General features: G+C 39.2%; 1 protein-coding gene across 1 annotated transcript in view; it reads right to left on the reverse strand.

Annotated features, from left to right (window-relative positions):
- The window catches only part of LOC144592393 (fibrillin-2-like), a 259,796-nt gene that overhangs the window by 80,063 nt on the left and 158,010 nt on the right, over positions 1-21,723 (reverse strand). The window contains exons 22-33 of the mRNA XM_078396959.1: positions 20,406-20,456; positions 17,914-18,039; positions 14,476-14,703; positions 14,052-14,177; positions 12,665-12,793; positions 9,462-9,587; positions 9,199-9,324; positions 6,974-7,096; positions 5,936-6,061; positions 5,624-5,749; positions 3,983-4,105; positions 130-252 (exon numbers count right to left, since the gene is read on the reverse strand). Of these exons, the coding sequence (XP_078253085.1) occupies positions 130-252; positions 3,983-4,105; positions 5,624-5,749; positions 5,936-6,061; positions 6,974-7,096; positions 9,199-9,324; positions 9,462-9,587; positions 12,665-12,793; positions 14,052-14,177; positions 14,476-14,703; positions 17,914-18,039; positions 20,406-20,456 (1,533 nt within the window). The remainder of the gene's footprint in view (positions 1-129; positions 253-3,982; positions 4,106-5,623; positions 5,750-5,935; positions 6,062-6,973; positions 7,097-9,198; positions 9,325-9,461; positions 9,588-12,664; positions 12,794-14,051; positions 14,178-14,475; positions 14,704-17,913; positions 18,040-20,405; positions 20,457-21,723) is intronic.

Raw genomic sequence — 21,723 nt, forward strand, 5'->3', positions numbered from 1 at the left:
AATAAGCAAAGTCCTTTTAACACGTTACATTTCAACCTCATTGAAAAGTGAAATTATGTTGTTTCTGTCCTCGTCTACGGCCACATTTTTCTAAACAAAAAGAGCTTCAGTTTCATTCCTTCATCATACCTGAACATGTGAAGCCATCACCACTGAAGCCTTCAGAGCAGAGGCAGCGATATGAGCCAGGTGTGTTCATACACTCAGCATTGAGGTTACACTGATGTGTTTCATTGTTGCACTCATCGAGATCTACCAAATCAAAAAGGGCAATTGATTAGTTGAATGAAATATACAGCGCATTATTCTTCTTTAACATAATTGGAAAACCATAAAGAATTTTAAAAAAAACATTAGTACAAAAATGTCAAAAGCATCTTAAGTTTAAATTGGAGAATTAACCTGGTTTGGTAGCCAAAGAAGGTAATTTATAACTGGCAGTGGTTGAGCCATGATATACTCTGTAAACTATATCATGAGGTCTGTACAATTGTGCAAGAAAATGCAGAGGGGCTTTGCAGACACTGTATATGTTCATTTTGTAACACAACAATGTCAGTTCTATTCACCGGCCTGCCAGCACAAACTTCAGGAATATTTTTTTCCTTTCTGGAGTGCACAAAGAAAAATGCACCAAGATCTTGTTCTGGGAGGAGTGGGGGATGTGTGGGACTGGGTGGAAACATGGGAAAATGCCACCATACACCTATTGAAGCCATTATTGTTAGCTTCACAGTTAATGGGCATTAAAGGGGAAATTGTACTACTGAAAGTACCTTCGGATTGACCCAAAACATCACCTGTCTATTTCCCTCCACAGTTGCTGCCTGACCTACTGAGTTCCTTCAACGTTTTTGGATTATTTCTCTGGCTTGCTAGAAAGGAGCATATTTATGGGGTGTGACATTGCAATGCCAGAAGTGACTGATGCTGGAAAGAGCCCAGTTACATTTCTGGGATAAAGCCAAACACTCCAAAAATGGTTGTTAGCATGTTTCATTCTCTTCAAAATTAAATTTCAACAAACAACAATCAGAAAACTGAGGAGAAAACAAATTAAGTATTTCCAGTCAAGCAAAAAGAGTGGTATGAAGACAATGCTCTCCCAGCATTGCTTAGTATTTAGGCTGTCCATAAATGCGCTTTCAAAATCCACACAATAGAGGTAAGGATCCTTTGAAAATTCCATGCTCCTTTTTCATGAACTATTCACTCATGCAAATGGAGGAACTTTACAATCACTTGCATTTTCTTGAAGTAACAAGAAAAGGTAGCAGAATTGATGGACAAAATGGTAAAATACTGGCATTGGTGACTCTCATCAGTAATTACATTCTCAAGATGGGAGATCAGTTTCCTCATACAAGTCTTCCATTGCTATAGCATTAGCTCAAGATCATGATCTAGATAAGCCTCATACCACTGCACTTAGGAACTTTAGTGAACATATTAAAGCAGAGCCTCCCAAGGCACATTATACAGCAACCAAATTCAATCCCTTAGGAATGCAAGAAAATGTAACACTGAATATGTGCCAGTTTGTGCAGTTTGCCAATGCTGCTCTACATCACGCAGTGAAGTATTCTGAGGTTATACAGACACTTTTTAACTTGTCTGGATATTTGCATCAATCAGGTTGTGTCACCCTCTCCCTCAAACCCTTTGTTCTTTGAAAGAAAGAATTCTTGGTACTGGGTCAATTATTAACCTCCTAATATGCCATACAAGATGAATTCTCACAATATTGTTTCACCCTTGTAGCAGTTTCAGCCTTCAAGCACCTGTTATTAAGAGTCTTTAGGAAATATGCACTTTAATGCCAAATGATTTGATTTTTAATTTGTGTGCTCAATTTTACTTCATGACATAATCTCGATTAACAAAATACAAACTTTCTTTACTTTAAATAATAATAAAATTGAAGATCAGAAGAATCAAGTGCATGCCTGTTCAAACAAGTTTAAATGGAGTTAAAAATTAAACCTGCTTTTCGTAAGATTTCTTTGTCTGCTCAATGGAGACTGATTATTAATTCAGATCTAATACCTTCAAAAGTCAATCCATCATATAAATTCAGGGCAGAAAAAAGATTCTCAAAGTGAACTGTGGTGAGACGAGTTTGAAGGAATGTATCTTTCATCAGTCTTTTATTGCGGATAGTCATGCAGTTTTATGTGTTCTGTGTAGTGTAGTGTAGAAATTGATTCTGAATATGATATTCATTTTCTGGAACAGCTCGGGTGGTTGTTTCCAAATTACAATGGAAACTACCAATATTCAGTCATGATTTTCCATGTAGTCGTACACTCCAGATCCCATTGGTAATTGCTCTCAGAAATTCACATTACAAATTAGACTTTTTAATCTTTGTATTTCATTTGGAAAAATGTAATTGAAACCATTCAAATCTTGGTATCATAAACGTGAAGCAAAAAAAAAATTTGTATTTAGTTTTTCCTGGCTCTGTACCAAAAGTTGCCCAAAGGCCTTGCATTAACTCTGTATTCCATTAACTTTGGTCTCCTGCTTAACCTCCACTCTCTTTGACTTGCCACTGGTGAATAATAATAATAATAATATATTTATTTTATATAGCGCCTTAACACATGCACAAAGCGCTTTACAAATACAATTAACATAGAAACAAACAGACAAACAGACAAACTATCCTGACGGAAAAGCGGCGAATAATCAACGCCAGCGTCCTCTCACGTCAGGGTCCGGCAGTAGACATTAAAGAACACAAGACACACAGATACAATTTTTTACACAAAACAGCCATCACAGTGATTGCTCTAGGCATACCCTCACTGTGATGGAAGGCAAAGTCTTATCTCCTCCTCGTTCTTCTCCCGTGGCGCCACGAGGCGATCGAGGCTCCCAACCCCTTGAAGCCCCCACCGGGCGATGGAAAGTCCCAGGGTCGAGCCGAGCAGGCCGATGAAAGTTCTGAGCCCCCACCGGGCGATGGAAAATGCCGCGGCCGAGCCACGCAGGGCGATGAGAGTCCTGAGCCCCCACCGGGCGATGTAAAGTGCTGCGGCCGAGCCACGCAGGGCGATGAAGGGCCTGCGGGCGGGTTGATCGTGCCTCGTGCTTCGGGGCGGTCGAAGCTGCTACGGCTGGAGCTCCCAAAAGCCGGTCGCCAGCCAGGGACCTGCGAACTCCAGATGTTGCGGTCTGCAGGGCCCACGGCCGAAGCCTCCGAGATGGTAAGTCCAGGCCCTGCGACCGGAGTCTTCGAGGTCGATCCCAGCTGGAGGCCGCCGACTCCACGATGTTAGGCCGTAGCGCGAACGGAGATACGACACGGTAAAGGTCGCATCTCCATTGAGGAGATTTAAAAAAGGTTTCCCCCAACCCCCCCACCACCCCCCTACATACACAGAATTAAAAATAAAACAAAACGTACATTTAACATCAACATTGACTAAAAAACACAACAAAAAAAACCGGAGAGACTGCCGGTGAGCCGCAGCTGCAGAACACAGCCACGCCCCTTATGTGCCCCAAAAGAATGTACTATCAACTGTTCACACCCAAAGCCTCCCTGTTGCTTTGTTTCTCTCTCCTTTTTAAAACTCTCAAAATGCCTCCCCTACTATTTTGGTCATTGGTGCTTATTCAATTTTTATTAAAATGGGCATTTGCGAACTATCTTAGGATGAGTTTCTAATTATATATTTTTTTTAAAAGTTGTTTTCCTATAATAATAATGCAATTCTTCTCTACAGAATACACTAATATAATCTGCTAGATCTAATACGAACAGCCATGCAAAACAGTGCAAAATTACTTGAAAACATATTTGCAAATGCATTTTGCAAATTACTTTTTGAAGCCATTTATCCACATAAAGCACACATTTGCATGTAATGCATTTTTTGTCTTACTATTCCTTTGCAAAATGAAATCAAATCAATTCAGTTTCTGCTTTGTAAATCCAAAATTGTTAATTATCCCTTGACCATGGTGAACTCACCAACACAAGAGGTACCATCACCAATCCATCCATCACGGCAGCTGCACTGGAAGCTTCCAGGAACATTGGCACACGATGCATGCATGTCACAATTATGAGCCCCAATTTCACATTCATCAACATCTGAAAACATAAAAACAAGGCAATCATAGAAGGTACACTTTGGAAACATGGTTTTGGACATATATCCTGTTAGGTAACAAAATCACTGTTGCAACATTTTAAAAGGAATGGAGCTACTGATTTATAACTTGCTCTGTAGAATTAACTTTTTAATATAAATTAATTAGCTATATCTCTGTTACTTCTAGTGGAAAGTAATATCTATATCCATAATAAATATACTTCACACAATAGATGCAAGCAAAAACAAGCGGGTTGTGACAAAGCTTAGGGTACCTCACAATAAGCACGATTAATCAGTGTGTCTTTCTTGGTATCTGGACAATGCAGCAGGTTTGCAAACCTTGTACAATTGCCAACATCTTCTCCAACACCATACGGAGAAGAAGTATCCCCATTAACTACAGGAAGCTTTGCTTTTGTGCTGACAATAATGTTCCTCCTTCAGTTATGGAAGTAATTTGGAATGTAAAAGTTTGTCCAGATTTCATTATTTCTTTCATTGTTTACTTTCTTTGGCACTCTGCTTTCCATAATTTTCCTGAGGAATTTTCATTTCCTGATAAATGATTGACCTGTTCTCGGAATGTGACAATTTTGTTCTGATTGAAAGTGGCCTTTCAGTTTTCCTTTTTAATTGATATTCATGGGGTCCTTTTTCTATTTTATTGCTAAAAACAATATCTTGTGAATCAATCCTTTAAGCCTTTCCTATCCAATTCATGGAAGCGCCCGCCTCCTTACTGAATGGTCATTAATCGGTGAAATGCAAATTTCGAAAGTAACAGATTAATTTATTTGCAAAATTGGATGCAGCATAAAGAGAAACTAACTGGTGATATAATTAAAGAATGTACCAGATTAAAAGTGAAGAAATCTCAACATCAATGAGGATTAAATCGTTTAAAGATTGACTCTGTCCCAAATTACCAAGTTTTACTAAATTTATTTCATGAGGATTTAATTTAAGTATGAGATTAATTTAAATAAGGTTTAATTTAAGTATGAGATTAATTAAAATAAATCTTTGCTGAATATCCTGAACAACATTCAGTATAGTCATTTGTTTCACTTGTTATTTTATGGTCTTTTACTTTTTTTGTTGCAATACTTGATGATACACTGATAGAAAATATCTGAAAATATCTAGGCTATGATGAGATTTTCCCAATCTGACTCACATTTAACTAAAGCTCAAATTGACCTACATTCTTCGCATTCAAAAATAATTTTTAATAGTTTAGGATTATGAATTATCGCAGTGCCATCTTAAAAAAAACACCTTGGGTAAATTTCTGAGTGCATTAGGAACAGAACTTTGCTCACTGCCGGCATGTAATGGCAAGCATTTCCTTGATTTGTCCAATGCATTACCAGCAATGAAGTTCCTATCGTCAGAGTATTCTCTTAAAATTACACTGATCAAATGTTTTATTATTCATGATATAAAAAATGTTAAACAAAAAGTACAGGAAGATCTTTAATAGACACATCTTGCAGCAGTTAATTAAACCCTACCTGAACATCCGGTTGTTCCCTTCTTCACAAAGTATCCAAGCTGGCAATGGCAAATGAAGGAACCTTTGGTATTCTCACAGTCACCATAGAGACAGATGTTAGCGTTCAAGTCACATTCATTCACATCTGAAATGATACATCCTAGGGTCACTATCTGCAACAATTAACTATTTTATGGTAGTGTTAATGTTACTTTAATTATATCCCGGATAAGTAATGTGCAAATGGTAAGATTTGCTTATATTGTATTTGACGTACACAAGGTTTTTACTAATTTTAGAAAAAAAAGTAGGCTGTCTTCTTCATATTTACCAATGCAGGTCTTCATGTCCATTGAAGCCATGAATCCATCAAAACACAGGCAACGGTATTCACCAGGGATGTTAGTGCATTGTCCACCATCACAGATATCAGGATTATCCTCACATTCATCAATGTCTAGTAAAGTAACACAAGAAATGTCAAGTGAAATTTATGAATTTGCAAAATAACTGTTCTCTACAAACTCACAAATTGCTGGAGTAACTTAATGGATAGCATCGCTGGAGAACTTCCTGACTTGCTGAATTACTCCAGCACTGTGTCTTTGTTTTTGTAAACCAACATCTGCAGTTCCTTATTCTGCATCTCTAAGAAATCTGTTGCTTAAAAAAATCTAATTTTCAAAGGCAGTAAAATTTATTGAGACAAATAGTAACCTTGATGATATTTAGTGCTTACTCAGATCCTTGGAGATTAACAGCAGAAATAGTAGCCTACCTTATGATGTGAAATACTTGAAACTCTGCACTCAATTGCCAGAACTTTACTATGTTAAATGCAGGTAAATTTCAGGACTCCCATGCAAACAGGCAAGTCATAAACTTACTGGCTAAGCACCATGTCATTCCCTGGCAGTGCTCTGCTGCTGGAGTCCAAAAGCAGAACAGAAGCTTGTTGGGATTTACACTGGGTGGCCAACTCTTCAATCCTGCACCGTCTAACCTGACCAAGTTTCAGTATGCCCACTGGCTACAGTGGAAATGTGGAGCAGCAGGCATCAAACAATGCAAGATACAGCTTTAAATAAGGACAAATTGTTCGTTCTAGTCTTATCATTTTTAAAATGAGTTGGTTTTACTCTTTCCATTTTGATATTTTAATATTTAAAGTTAATAATTTAATATTTGTATTTACAAACAAACCTGATCTCCTACGTTTCACTGAGTTACCTTTGGGTGAGTGAGTGCGAAGTATGAACAATCGTATGTCAATAAAATTTAGGCCATTTTATATGGGTCATCTCCGAATCATTAAAACCCACTAAGAGTTTATCATGATGGACTAAAATAAAATACCCTCTCCGTTTACCTGCACATGTTCTTTTATCCGGCATCAGAGCATAACCTTCAATACAACTGCATTCATAGCTGCCTTCTGAATTCGTACAATGTGTGTCACAGCCTCCATACATGATGGTACATTCATCAATATCTATAATATGAAGCAAGTGATTACAAAAAGGCGCCAGTTACTCATTAGGTTTTTTGAATGATATACATTAGACATTCAGAATACAGCTTATATGCTTATTTCATTACATTAAAAATTGAAAAAGGTGGGGGTTAACATTTCTAGATTCTCTGCTTGAACTTCAGCAGGAATCCCTAATTTCAAAGCAGAGTGGGACAAGCCACTTATAAAAGGGAAGTTGACCCTGGTTGATACCAAACTTACATTTTGAGAAGGTAAATTTAAAGAATGGGAAAGATGACGTTAAAGTATCCACAAAATATTTTGTTCATTTATAGATTACTGGATAGAGCATTTACATATGAAACATCGATAACAAAGGAGTGGTGACCTTTGTTTGCCGTTCGGTGTTTGACCTGATGAATTTGTAGTGAACAGAGTCAGTGCTGAGGACTCCCAGGCCAATCATTCCTATCTGTGCATCACTGTGCTGCCAGTCCCAGTTCATTTGTGCTGCCAGTATGATGAGATGCATCCAAGAGATTTTGATGAGAATCTGGCAAACACTAATTGAGCGCCTGACTCTTGAAACCAGTCAGCGGTCCCCCAATATTTACTCTGTGGCAAGGTCAGTGGGTTGGGGAGCAATTTTAGCTTCAAACCCAGAATTTGATGCCAGATACTCCTATTATTTAAGAGAGTACTTCTTGATACAAATAACTAGCTTGCGAGAGTGTTTCAGACATATGTAGGTTAATTGGCTGGGTAAATGTAAAAATTGTCCCTAGTGGGTGTAGGATAGTGTTAATGTACGGGGATCACTGGGCGGCATGGACTTGGAGGGCCGAAAAGGCCTGTTTCCGGCTGTAGATATATGATATGATATGATGATATTATGAATATGGATCGGGAGTCACATATAGGCCAGAAAAGTAAAAGCAGCAATTCTTTTTCAAAAATCCAAGACACCAGTCTGATAATTAGGACATTAACCCTTTTGGCTTGAACTTTAAAAAATCTAAATAATTTAGTTTATTGAATTCAAATTCTCAGCTCTGGTGATAGTTAAATTCATGTCCTTGAATTGGGAGTGGAGAGCTCTGCATTTTTAATCACGTTAAATTAAGATTGTTCATCATCATCAGATGAAGGAGAGGCATTAATAGAGGCAGAGCAGGTTTGTCGTTCTACTGTTGCTAATGAATTGCTGATAGGAAAATTAGATAAGATACATTTAATCTAAAGTCAAACTGAATATTTATGATCGATAGATACTTATTCAAGATAAAATTCCCTCTGAAAATTTTCCTCTCTGGGGCAATGTTTTGACAGAGCAGAACATCTAGCCATCCATATAAGTGTGACCCACAACCTACGACCATTGAACATGCACACAGTAGGCTCCTATTCCCCAAATCATATCGACTGCTTCGAGTGTAAAGGAAAAGCCTAGTTGTGACAGTCGCATGCTTAAAAACTACCATGTGAGAAGGTGTGACAGAATATAAATTGTCCCCTTGTCAATGCCTCATCTACTTTCCCAAGAATAAGAATTAACAGCGAAGGATTGGAAACTGAAATGAGAGAAAAGGTGCAATCCCTCAAGCCTCCTGTGACTTATGAAATTCCTAGGACATAGCTGAAGCATAAGCAGAGCCCATATGAGGACTCCCCCATATGGGAAGGAAGAGGTGATAATCATTTTGAGGGAGTGAGAGAGGGAGAAATCTCAAACAGACCGTGTTCAGCAAAAGAAAAATAAGACCTGTGTATGACCTGACATGGGATGGCCACATGCTGCCAATTTTGGAGTTTATTTCTTAAATGGACCAATCTGAATGTGGCTCCACTTGCACATTAAAACCATAGGCTGGCACATGTCTTTTATTGTTAAAGAAATAAGAATCTGATTTGACTCCAAAGATTTTTGCAAGCAGAAATTAGGAGGGTGGAGGTGAATTTGTTCCTCGGAAAACAATATCAGGACGAGCAACAAATGACTTGAATTTTGAGCAACTTATTCAGCATTTTTAAAGTAACAAGACACAGCAATGAAAAGCAGTTGCCGATATATTGGATGGTAAAATGGTATAATCTAATTATATATTGAGTACACCTCTTACCTACACAGCCTTGCCTGTCTGGGGTAGCCTGATATCCAGAGACGCAAGCACACTGATAGGTTCCAATCATATTGACACATTTGCCATTTCTGCAGAGGTTATCACTGAGGGAACACTCATCAATATCTGGAAAAAAAAAAGAAAGTAGAAAACTTCACATATAGCAGAGAAGTGTTCAAAGTCAAAAAGGAGATTTTGAAAATCTCTTTTCAAAAGAGAAGTCGGAATAATCTCCTATGAGCAGAGTGTTATATTTATCTTACCAACACAGCCACTGCCATCGGGAGTAAGCTCGTGCCCTGGAGGGCACATGCACCTATAGCTGCCTTCTGTATTTATACAAGTGCCACCTCGGCACAGCAGAGGGTTTCTCTCACATTCATCAATATCTGCGGAAGGAAAGAAAAGATAATATCATGAAAGGTGCTTGAGATGCCAAAGCAGTTGAATCAAAATGTACAATCTCAGGGCCCACTGCATAATTCAATTGCCATAAGTCTTATGTTGCAGTTGTACAAGGCATTGCTGAGGCCACATTTGGAGTGTTGTGTTCGCCTTTGGTCAACCAGTTACAGGAAGGATGTCATTAAGGTGTTAACAGTGCAGAGAAAATTTACGAGATGAGGTCAGGACTTGAGGGTCTGAGCTTTAGGGTGAGGATGGGCAGGCTAGGACTTTATTCCTTGGATTGCAGCAGGCTGAGAGGTGATCTTATAGAGTTAAAAATCATGAAGAATTTAGACAGAGTCTGAGACCCAGGGTAAGGGGATTAAAAATAATAGGACAACAGTACAAGGTGAGAGGGGCTAGATATAACACGAACCTGAGGGGCGACCTTTTCACTTAGAGGGTGATGGATAAGTTGCCAGGTGAGGCAGGTACTGTAATAAGACACTGGGCAGATACAAAGGTAGGAAAGGTTGCGAGTGATATGGTGCCCAACACTGGCAAATGGGTCTAGCTTAGATGGGGCAACTTGGTCGTCATAGATGAGTTGAGCCAAAGGGTCTGTTTCTGTCCTGTATGACTGTCATTCTTACTTTCATTTACCAAAAGAAGCCAATAAAAATGACCAATGTATGAAAAGAATTATTGTTCCAATATGTTTCACAGGAACCCATCATAATTAAGTTGTTACTAAATGCAGCAACAGAATGTTTGACACAGGCGTGAAGGTATCCAAGCCCAAACACACCTTCCGGTATTTGGTCTGCTGTTGCAGCTCTTCCGAAACATGCCCAAGTACCCTGATAAGCAGTTTTGCCTCTACTATCTTTTCAGGTAAACAGTTTTAGACGTCCACCACATTAGTTGAAAAAATGTCCACATCTCCTCCCCATATACCATTTAAAGCTCAAACCTATGTTCAGATGCATACTAAAACTAGTTGGGGTTGTCAACATAAATACATTTTCTAAATTGATGTTTACCTGTAGCTTTAAAATATTTCTTCAATGACCAATGCACATTGAACAAATGGCCGACTATAGAAAAGCGCTAAAGTATGGAGCTACTGGGATAGATCTTCCCACAGCAGCTATTCCTCCATGTCTGCAAATGAATCAACCATTTCATTTGTAGATGCGTTCATGACAAACACCATTGTCTGACAAGGCAAGAAATTCCCACTCTGTTATCTGTCTAGATAGGTTACCTAGACAGGTTATCTAGACAGGTTACCTGTCTAGATAACCTTTCAGATCTGTTCAAGCAGCCAAATACAGTACTCACTTCACCCCCTCCAATCTCATACCCTGCAAACCTATAGGAAGGACCTCCTATATCTCTCCTTCACGCACTTGGGGCGAAGGAGTCTGTCACTGAAGGAGCTACTCAGTGCAGTGACAGTGTCCTGCATGGGGTGGGAGTCATTGTCCAGCAGCGATGTTAGCTTTGCCATCATCCTCCTCTCTCCCACCACCTGCACTGAGTGGAGGGGGCAACCCAGGACAGAGCTGGCCTTCCTGACCAGCTTGTCGAGTCTATTTCCCTTCCGCCGCTGAGATGCTGCTGGTCCAGCAGACCACTCCATAGAAGATGGCCGATGCAACCACCGTGTTGTAGAAGGTCCTTAGGAGTGCCCCCTGCACTCCAAAGGACCTGAGTCTCCTTAGCAGATAAAGTCTGCTCTGGCCCTTTCTGTATAGTGCATTGGTGTTTCCAGTCCAGTCCAGTTTATTGTTGAGGTAGACACCCGGGTACTTATAAGAATCCACCCTCTCGATGTCCATTCCCTAGATGTTCACCGGTGTCGGGGTGACCTGGCTGCGCCTGCGGAAATCTACCACCATCTCCCTGGTTTTCTCTGCGTTGATCCGGAGGCAGTTCCACTGGCACCAGTCCACAAACTCCTTCATCAGTTCTCTGTACGCCCTGTCCTCATCGCCCGTGATGAGGCCGATGTAGTAATGTCCACCACAAAACTATTGACTCCCAGTTATATTGCTGAAACTTCTTTACCATTTTTAACTATACCTCATTTCGCACTTGCATTCAGGCTCTCCAACAGCCTTCCCAGGTGAGACAGAGGTTCACATGCATCTCTTCAAACCTTGTCTACTATGTTTGGTGCTCCCGATGTGTCCTCCTTTACATAGGTGAGATCAAGCGCAGACTAGGTTCCGTTTCGCCAAATACTTATGCTCTCTCCACCAAAGTCTGCTGGATCTCCTAGTTGCTAACCATTTTAACTCCTTTTCTATTTCCCATACTGAACTTTCTCTCCTTGGCCTCCTTCATTGCGCGAGGGAAGCCATGTGCAAACTTGAGGAACAGCACCTCATATTCCGCTTGAATACAAACGTAGAATTCTCCAATTTCAAGTAATACTCCCCTACCATCTCCCTTTTGTGCCCCCATCCCCCACCCTGGTGTGCGTACATTTATCCTACCATCTCCACCCTGCTCCTTTCCCTTTCTCCTTTGCCTCCCACGCACATTTCATTCCTCCTCTTCACTCCTTGTCTTAAACCCTTTTGTCACCAATTCACCTCTAGCTTTGACATTTACTCCACCCATCTGTCAATAAACCCCCCTCTCCTCTTCACCCATCCCTACCTCTCTTTTCCAGTTTATTTCCACTTACTTCATCAGTCTGAAGAAGGGTCCTGATACAAAATGTTATTTGTTCATTCGACATAATAATATTGAATATATCAAAGGTAGACACAAAATGCTGGAGTAACTCAGCAGGATCGGCAGCATCTCTGGAGAGAAGGAATGGGTGACGTATCGGGTTAAGAACCTTCTTCAGTCTGAAGAAGGGTCTCGACCCAAAACATCACCCATTCCTTCTCTCCAGAGATGCCTCCTGTCCCGCTGAGTTACTCCAGCATTTTGTGTCTACCTTCGATTTGAACCAGCATCTGCAGTTCTTTCTCACAAATATTGAATATATGTTCTATTACTACATTATTGGGCATTTTCAGGGAATAAAATTGTTCAAGTAAAGCATGAATATACTTACCCATACAATTCTTCATCATCATAAATCCACTCTCAAAGCCTTCAAAGCATTCACACTCAAAGCTTCCAGGGGTATTGACACAAGTTCCATTCCCACAGAGGTCAGGAGAGATGCGGCATTCATCAATGTCTTATTAAAGTAGAAAATAAAACATATTGAGGAATGATAACGAAATGAAGAAAATCATTAAGAATTTGGTTCATTGCTGTACAATCTTCAAATATTTTTGGTTGAACGTAACTCCTGCACCTCTATGGGAGAAAAGTAAATTACAACAAAAGGTATGTTTTGTGGTTGAACATATCACAGGTCAGTGAAATCATATAAATAGTATAATTAGGAATAAGGATGCAGCCTTCTTTAGATGGAAAGTCTGAGTATGAGGCACTCGAGAAGGCATTTCAAACAAATCTCAGCAATTCTCCCTATTATCAGTGGTGAATATTTTGAAAAACAAAATGGGGAAAAGCAAGCTTGACATTCAAATTCATCTTGCTGGATGTTGTAACAACCTCCATTCATGCTATAAAATATTTTGTCACAGTAAATTCTGTGTGGAGCATTACAATTAAAAGATTTTAAATTGCACATGTTAATTTTGATCAAGTGAAATTAGACAATTTTAATTAAATTTAATTATTTATGGTATTGATACAAAATTAATTTAAAATCATATCATTTAAATATTAATTAAATGGTCTGAAATTACAACTTATAAGACCAGGGATAATAAATGTTTAAAGTGTGCACTTGATTACATTAATAGATGTAATATTGTGAGAGTGTCTTTACATCGCCAATGAATTGCACTGTTTGCAGTGTGTTCTACCCATCTAATTTTTACTCAATTTCTGCTGTTTGAATTAGGGGTGTGCCTGAAAGGTATCTTAGTTGTGATAATTTCCTGCTCGTGTTGCTCAGAGTCAAAGTTGGGTCTGTTGCCATAGGCACACATATGATGAGGTACACATATAATGAAAATATCACGTGCAGCAGCATCACAAGCAGAACTCAGAAAAAAACACATAAACATAAATTATACATAGATTTTACATAAAATTCTGCAGGACAGTAAAAAGAAAAAAAAAGTATGCAAAGAACCAGACCTTAGTCCAAAACACAATTGGAAAAAAGTCCACTGTAGTGCAACAGGTGGACCAGAGTGTAGAGTTATCAAGGGAGGATGAAGGCTGTGTCGGTTGGATTGAGAAACTGATAGTTGAGGGAAACTGCTGTTCGTGAACCTGGTGGTGTGTGTCTTTTGGTTTATGTACCTCTTGCCTAATGCTGTACATGCTCTTCATATGCTGTCAGTTGTGTTGTGTTATTTATTATATTTGGAGTGTTCATGTTGTTAACACTGGTCATTTGGCTCATGTCATCTTACCTGTGCAGTTCCTTTCCTCCATATCCAGAGCAAATCCACCGTCACATTTACACCTAAAACTGCCAATGGTGTTCCGGCATTTTCCATTAATGCAGAGGCTGTGGAACATTTTGCATTCATTGACATCTAGAAGAACAACAACAAAGAATGTGAAGAGCACAAAATTGTAGTGGATAGTATATGATTCAGGATAATAACTAGACTCATAGTACTTTACTTCTGCAGATAAATATTTCGTGCTTTTGTAATGTAGTAATTTTATCATATTAAAATTGTTATATTCAGACCACTGAACGTTATATAGTGTACTTTTTAATTTTATCTGTTTCACTTTAATCTCTCTTTTATTTAAATTTAAAAATGAATCATGTTTTCTTTTCCAGACATTACCTTTATTGGGAGAAGTGGTGCCTTTTGTCCATACCTTTATGAAATGGTCTTCCTGTTAGAATGTCACCTCTATTGGCAAACCCTGGACCTCTTGGACAAAGAAGCTCATACTCCTTAGTGCCTAGCTGAGGGCATTCGTCACAGTCCACACCCCAGGCAGATCCAACTGTGCAACAGCAGGCGTCCATTCGGAATCTTCCAGAAACCGGCGCTGTACATTCATCTTCATCCCACTTCAGGTAGCATTGTTCAAGGCGAATATCTGCAAAGATATTAAAAATCAATAAGAGTATTGTCCCACACAGGACCCAAATATCATAGCACCCTTCTGAACCAAAATTCTGACAGCATTTGGATCTATTTTCCAGTACAGTAATAATAATAATAATAATAATGCATTACATTTATATAGCGCTTTTCTAACACTCAAAGACGCTTTACAGGGTTTACTAAAACATAAAAGAAAATAAATAGATAAATGAGTAAACGAAGAGAAAAGGAAAAAGAAGGTGAGGTAACGGTCAGTGATTGAAGGCAGTGCTGAACAGATGAGACTTCAGTGATGTTTTGAATGTGGTGAGTGAGGAGGAGTCTCTGACGGTTTGGGGTAGTGAGTTCCAGAGTGTGGGAGCAGCGATGGAGAAAGCCCTGTCCCCCCAGGATCTGAGTTTGGTCCGGATGGGGGGGGACAGGAGGTTAGCAGCAGCAGAGTGGAGGGTACGGGTGGGAGTGTGTCTGTGGAGGAGGTCAGTCAGGTAGGATGGGGCCAGGTTATGGAGGGCTTTGTATGTCATGAGTAGATTTGCTCTCATCTGTATTTGGAGGTGAAAGACTAACCAGTCTCCAATAAATAGACATAATCTTGAATGGACTTGAATTTTGAAGGTGAAGTATAAATGACCAGAGAATGACTTCTATTTCTAAATGGAAGATACTGCATAGGAACAGTGCTTCGTTGACTGAGTCCACACCGACCATCAATCATTCATTTATACTAGTTCTACGTTATCCCACTTTCACATCCACTCACTACAAACCCGGGGCAATTTTACAGAGGGAATTAACTTACAAATACTCATTGGGATGTGTGAGGAAACTGGAGCGCCCAGAGGAAACTCACACGGTCACAGGGAGAACGTGCAAACTTCATACAGATAGCGCTGAGGTCAGGACCTGAACATGTGTTCTGCGTCTCTGACGCTGTGAGGCAGCAGATCTACAGCATGCCACTGTGCTGCTGATTTATTGCTTCTCCCATTTTGTAGTTTAAACATAACAATTTAATCACACTTACAGTTGTATACAGTATCAATGTTTCTCCATGTGGTTCACTTAGATTGGATGCACAGTTCAGCTGCTATTAAGTGTAGTTTTGAAGGAATTAGACGCCTAAAGCTCTTGCTAAAACATCGGGTAAGAGCTACAGGTGAAAGCTCACTTCTTCCTATAGAAAATTTTCATCATTCCAGAAATGGTCAGTTAGATGACCAGAAATGGTCATTCCAGAATTGGGCTGCCTGACGGATTCCCAGTTTACCTCTCTGAACTGCATCAGTTTTCTGTACCTTTTCCAGTGTACCTTGTCCACTTTGTCATTCTCCATTTTTCACTTCTGTTTAAAAATGAGACATCTACTTTTCACATCAGCTTCTGTCTACTAATATAGGAAGTACCCTGCTTGTTCTAAAGTTATTTTGGCCTTCAGAGAAATGTACCGACCCCAATGCCACACTGATATAGCCTGTTTTTACAGAGGAATTGTGCATTCCCATGCTGAATCAACAAAGTTGGATAGACAAGAAACAAATAAGATATTATGGTTACTTCTGGTTAATTTTGCTTTGTGGAGCACCATAAAATTAGAGGTGAACATTGTGCACTGATGATATATACCTCAACAGAGTGAAAATAATTTGGCATACACACAAATATCAACTTCCACCTAGCTGAAAATAGAAATTGCTTCGCTCACTTTCATAAAATAGATGGGAAAATCAGTGGGGTTTAAATTCACTCCAAAGTGGTACATGGTGGTCTCTTGAAGATTTAGGAACATTACCCTGGCACACATGTTCATTTTAGTGCCCTGTTTTATGTATATGACTAATTATTTCTCCAGAAAAATATACTAACAGATGCCTATTAATCTTCAGCCAGACAATAGGCCATCTCAATACTCCACTCACTTCACTGAAATGATTCCCTTTTCAAAGGCAATCCTGCTCAGTTCATGAAGAATCTTCCACAAAGTCTTGCTCCCTCTCCCAAAATCCCCACCACCACCTTCACATAACATGTTCCTTTACCCTAAACCATTTTACTGCTTCATCTGCCAATGAACTCGGTGCTGAAGATTGAAAGTGCATTCTATTCCGAGGACCATCATGTCGTGATGTTCTGGAATTGGAAAGCAAGTCTGAGCACCAGTCAAATGCTGATAGCTGTCAATTTCAAAAGCTACCACGAGTTAACCCAACATCTCCCTCTCTGTCGAAATTGTGCACTCAGGTTTATTTTAGAGCTTTAGAGCCCACTAAAAAATCCGTTCAGCTGGAATAGGGCATTATAAAACTACAATAGTAGATATCAAAATAAAAAATGTTTATATTAGAGTAGTAAAGGATTTGTTTTTACTACATCTTATTGTGTACTCTAAAATACAACAGCATTGATTGACTCATTCTGGCTGGCGTGATGCTCTTTTATATACTATAATTACAGATCAACACAAATTCAGGGATTAACGTCCATCTTTTAATGAAGCTGACCACCTGAAACAATGCATGAGATCTTTCCTGTACATTGGCTTTGCTACAGAGTGTAATGCTACTACCAGGTTCCCACTTGAATTATAATTTTGGCAACCCTTTTTTATGAGGGATGGGGTTATGTTCCTAGAAATTGGGCCATATCGTGACTTTCAATAATGTGAAACAGGGTCACTTACACTTCTGTCAAGAAATAAGAGCAGAAATAATTTATGTTGTGTTTATCTATTTACTTATTTTCCCCACAAAATAGACAGCAAATTTTAATCCGTATCTCAAATATTTGGGTTGTGATTTATGAATTCTGAAAAAGTTAATGTCCATCTCCACTGGAGCAAGGGTACAGACTACCTAGGAAACCAGCAAACCAACTCCTGCATCTAAACATTTGTTGTAAATGTTGGATGAAATGTGCAGCGTTCTATTCCTCGAATTATGGCTTCCGCACATTTCTATGAACTAAAGCAGTAACATGCCTCTGGCAACAGCCTACATGTATAAAAACAGATAACCTAATCCATATGTTTTACAGTCAAATCACTAATCATAGTGTTTAAGCTTGAGTAGAAATTGAACTATGTACACTATGAGAACAATGTGTGCTTTGCTTATCAAATTTTGGCATACAGAAATTAACAAGTAAAAAAATCAAGTTACACAAACCTTCATTACATTTAAATGATGGTGTATAATTTATTTCTTACCCACACAAATGCGGCCTGTGCTATCTATGGTCAATCCTTCTGGACACTCGCATTGGAAGGACCCTTGAGTATTGACACATCTCCCATTTGAGCAAATACCAGGAAAGACTGTGCATTCATTCACATCTGTCCAAAGTAAGAAAGAGAGTGAAAAACTAGACGCTTCTTTTTTCTGGCTTATTACACATAATTTTAAAAAGACAGTCAAAAGCAAATGCATAAACATATTAGTGGGGTGGAAATGTGTTAACAATCCCATGTGTAAAATGCATCAGTTTGTTACTGCTGTGCTTCGTACTTTATTCCCAAAATCTTGTCCCATTGCCTTCAATGGGAGCAATTGTCAGAAATAGATCTCAAAGTGGATGATGATTCACAGGATTGATTGAAAAATAGATCATGGTAACAGGCCCCTTCAGTCCACCTATTCACACTAGTTCTAGGTTATCCCACTTTCTGATCCACTCCCTACACACTAGGGGCAATTTTACAGAGGCCAATTAACTGATAATAGAATTTGCATTGCATGCGAGACCATAAAATAACTTTGACTCCTTGTGAATATTTAATAAGATTTGTTCTTTCAAAAGTTCAGTGGGTGAAATATTCCCTGTGGTATGATAGCAATCTAATAGACCAGGAAGGTGTTAATTTTGATTCTTCTTCAAAGCGGAGTTGGGTCGCAGCAAGGTTAGGTTTGAGTTTGGTTTGTGATCCTGTTTGTACTGTTTGTATTCATTTAAATATCATAAAATTAAAAGTAATATTATGTCTATGGCTATTCTGAACATTGATTTGACAGTTTGCTTGTTACTTCCTTGTATTTGAGGTACTATGCAGCGAGCTGAAATTGTGTAATCAGCTGCTTTCTTTTCTGCACGTCACACAATACCAAATAAAACAGAAAAAAAATATCCCGAAAATGCTGGAGTAAAGTAAGGAATAGGTGACATTTCAGGTCGAGACCCTTCTTCAGACCCTACTGTTCCTTTTCTCCAGTAACACTGCCTGAGTTCCTCCAGCATTTTGTGTCTATCTTCAATGTGAACCAGCATCTGCAGTTACTTCTTACACAGAAAAAAAAGTTTTTCAATATTTCTGCCAGGTGGTAAATTTAAATAGTGCATTTTACAGAACAATTAAGCTCAGTTCTTTGTGCCAATCACACTGACATGATTCCATGGGAATAAAGTGACATTCTGGCACATCAGAACATTATGGGGCAGCCACATTTGTTGGGGTTGGGCGGGGCATGAGGGTGCTGATATGGGTGGCTAGGATTATCTTTGTCTGCTTTCGTTACTTTCTTCTACTTTTTCAAGAAATTATATATAACCATTTCAACACATGTCTGAAAGAATTTGTCTACAGCATCAGTTATTTTTTTCCAAGCTTGTGTCAAAACGGTGGAAAATCTATTAAGAAATGTGAAACCTGGTGGTCCTCAAAATGAATAGGCTTAAAGATTTGCCAGTTAAATCCATTTCTGCTTTCTCCCACGGCTCAATGAAATATGATGGCAAAAATGATTTTATTAATTCCATTTATCTCAGAATTTTCATTACACATTGCATTCAGTTTGCATTTCAGATCCTGCAATATAATCTAAAATGAAACTTCAGAGAAGTACTGACGAAGTTCAACATTTTCATTGCCGTGTCGCATTTGTGATGTTAAAATGTAACCTAATCTTCCCTTTCAAGTGGATATATAACATCCAATGACAGCCTCTGAGGAAAAGCCGGCTGGATTTTCTCTCGTAACATCCTGAACATAGATTACCTATGAGGCTTTTTACGATGTCATGAAAATGTAACAGTTACATTTGCAACTACTGAAATCTATTCCATAACATTTTTTGATGTTAAACACGAGGTGATTTTTATTGTTCTGAACCACATAAGCATCCTGTAAAAATTAGGGGGCTACCCAGCCAACAATTGTTGAGTTTCAATTTTAACTAGCTCCCCAGAAGCAGGGCAACAATTGCTGCCTAAATTTGGTGGATTATTTTCTAAATGCAAGACCATACCAAATAGCATATCATCTGAAACTTTGTTTCACCACCAGTCTGCAGAAGGGTCTCGACCTGAAACATCACCCATTCCTTCTCTCCAGAGATGCTGCCTGACCCGCTGGATTAATCCAGCATTTGGTGTCTACCTTCTCATCTGAAACCTTCTTGTGTCCTTACAGACTGCTACATGATAACAGCAACACTATTGCAAAGATACTTCTTTGGCAAGGAACCATTTATGATGGTGATACAAGAATTGTGGATACTGGAATCTGTAGCAAAAAATTGCTGCAGGAACTCAGCAGGTCAAGTTGGATCAGTTGAGAGAAATTGACAGACGACTTTTCGCGACTATTGCATTTATGATGTGTTTAATCTATCTCATTTGTCACATAAATTAAAGTTCTGAATTTTTTCTATTGCTCTAGTATGTGTTTCTCTATCAAATCATCTTAATGGTTTGTCATTTTCTTACCTTCACAGGACACACCCTTAACTCTTGCATAACCTCTCGGACAGGCGCTATCTGTAAGCAAAGAATTACATCCAAGTTCAAAATCCCCTTTGATTTTGCATTGAATTGTTGAGGAACAATTAGTTTAATGTTCTGACAAAAGCAAAACAGTGCAAACAATAAAAATTCTAAAATTAATAAGAAAGTGTTTGGCGGATGAAATCACATTTCTCAAGGGAAGCTACCATTCATAACCATTAACCTGAATATGGGGGAGACTGCCCAGGTACAGTGCAGGACAAACTCTGTCCTGCAAACAACCACCTATCAATCTACCTTCAGTCATCAGAAAAGTGAAAGATATTATTATCAACCGTACTATCAAGTGGCATTTATTCATCAATAATCTGTTCACTGATGCCCAGTTTGGGCATTGATATGACTAATCTGTTCCAGACCTCTTCACATCAAGGGCGGCATGGTGGCGCAGCGGTAGAGTTGCTGCCTTACCCGGGTATGATCCCGACTACGGGTGCTGTCTGTACAGAGTTTGTACGTTCTCCCCGGGAGAACCTTCTGCGTGGATTTTCTCCGAGATTTTCAGTTTCCTCCCACATTCCAAAGTGTACAGGTTTGTAGGTTAATTGGCTTGGTAAATGTAAAAATTGTCCCCATTGTGTGTAGGATTGTGTTAATATGTGGGGATCACTGGTCTGCATGGACCGGGCAAGCCTGTTTCTGCGCTGTATCTCTAAACTAAACTACATCTCATTGGTCTAGGCACGGATCACTTAGTTGAATTCCAAATGAATGGATTATTCAGCTGAATTCCAAATAAGGTCAGAGTGATTGACCCTGGCATAAGGCAGGTTCTGACCAAGTGTGGCATCAATGAGTCCTGATAAAACTAATGTCACCGGGCATCAAAGGAAAAACACCTCCATTGGTAGGTCATATTCCACGTAAAGAAAAAAAAGATTATGACTGTTGGAATTTAATTTTTTCAGCCCTGGGATTTCACTGTAGGTGTTTCACAGGGCAGTATTGCAAGTCCAACATTTTCAGGGATTGAACAATGATGTGGGAATGTTTGCTGATGATTTCACAGCTCCTTATCGAATGAAGTTGTCAATAGACAATAGGTGCAGGAGTAGGCCATTCAGCCCTTCGAGCCAGCACTGCCATTCAATGCGATCATGGCTGATCACTCTCAATCAGTACCCCGTTCCTGCCTTCTCCCCATACCCCCTCACTCCGCTATCCTTAAGAGCTCTATCCAGCTCTCTCTTGAAAGCATCCAACGAACTGGCCTCCACTGCCTTCTGAGGCAGAGAATTCC

Source organism: Rhinoraja longicauda, chromosome 3, assembly GCF_053455715.1.
Source record: "Rhinoraja longicauda isolate Sanriku21f chromosome 3, sRhiLon1.1, whole genome shotgun sequence".
Lineage (NCBI taxonomy): Eukaryota > Metazoa > Chordata > Chondrichthyes > Rajiformes > Arhynchobatidae > Rhinoraja > Rhinoraja longicauda.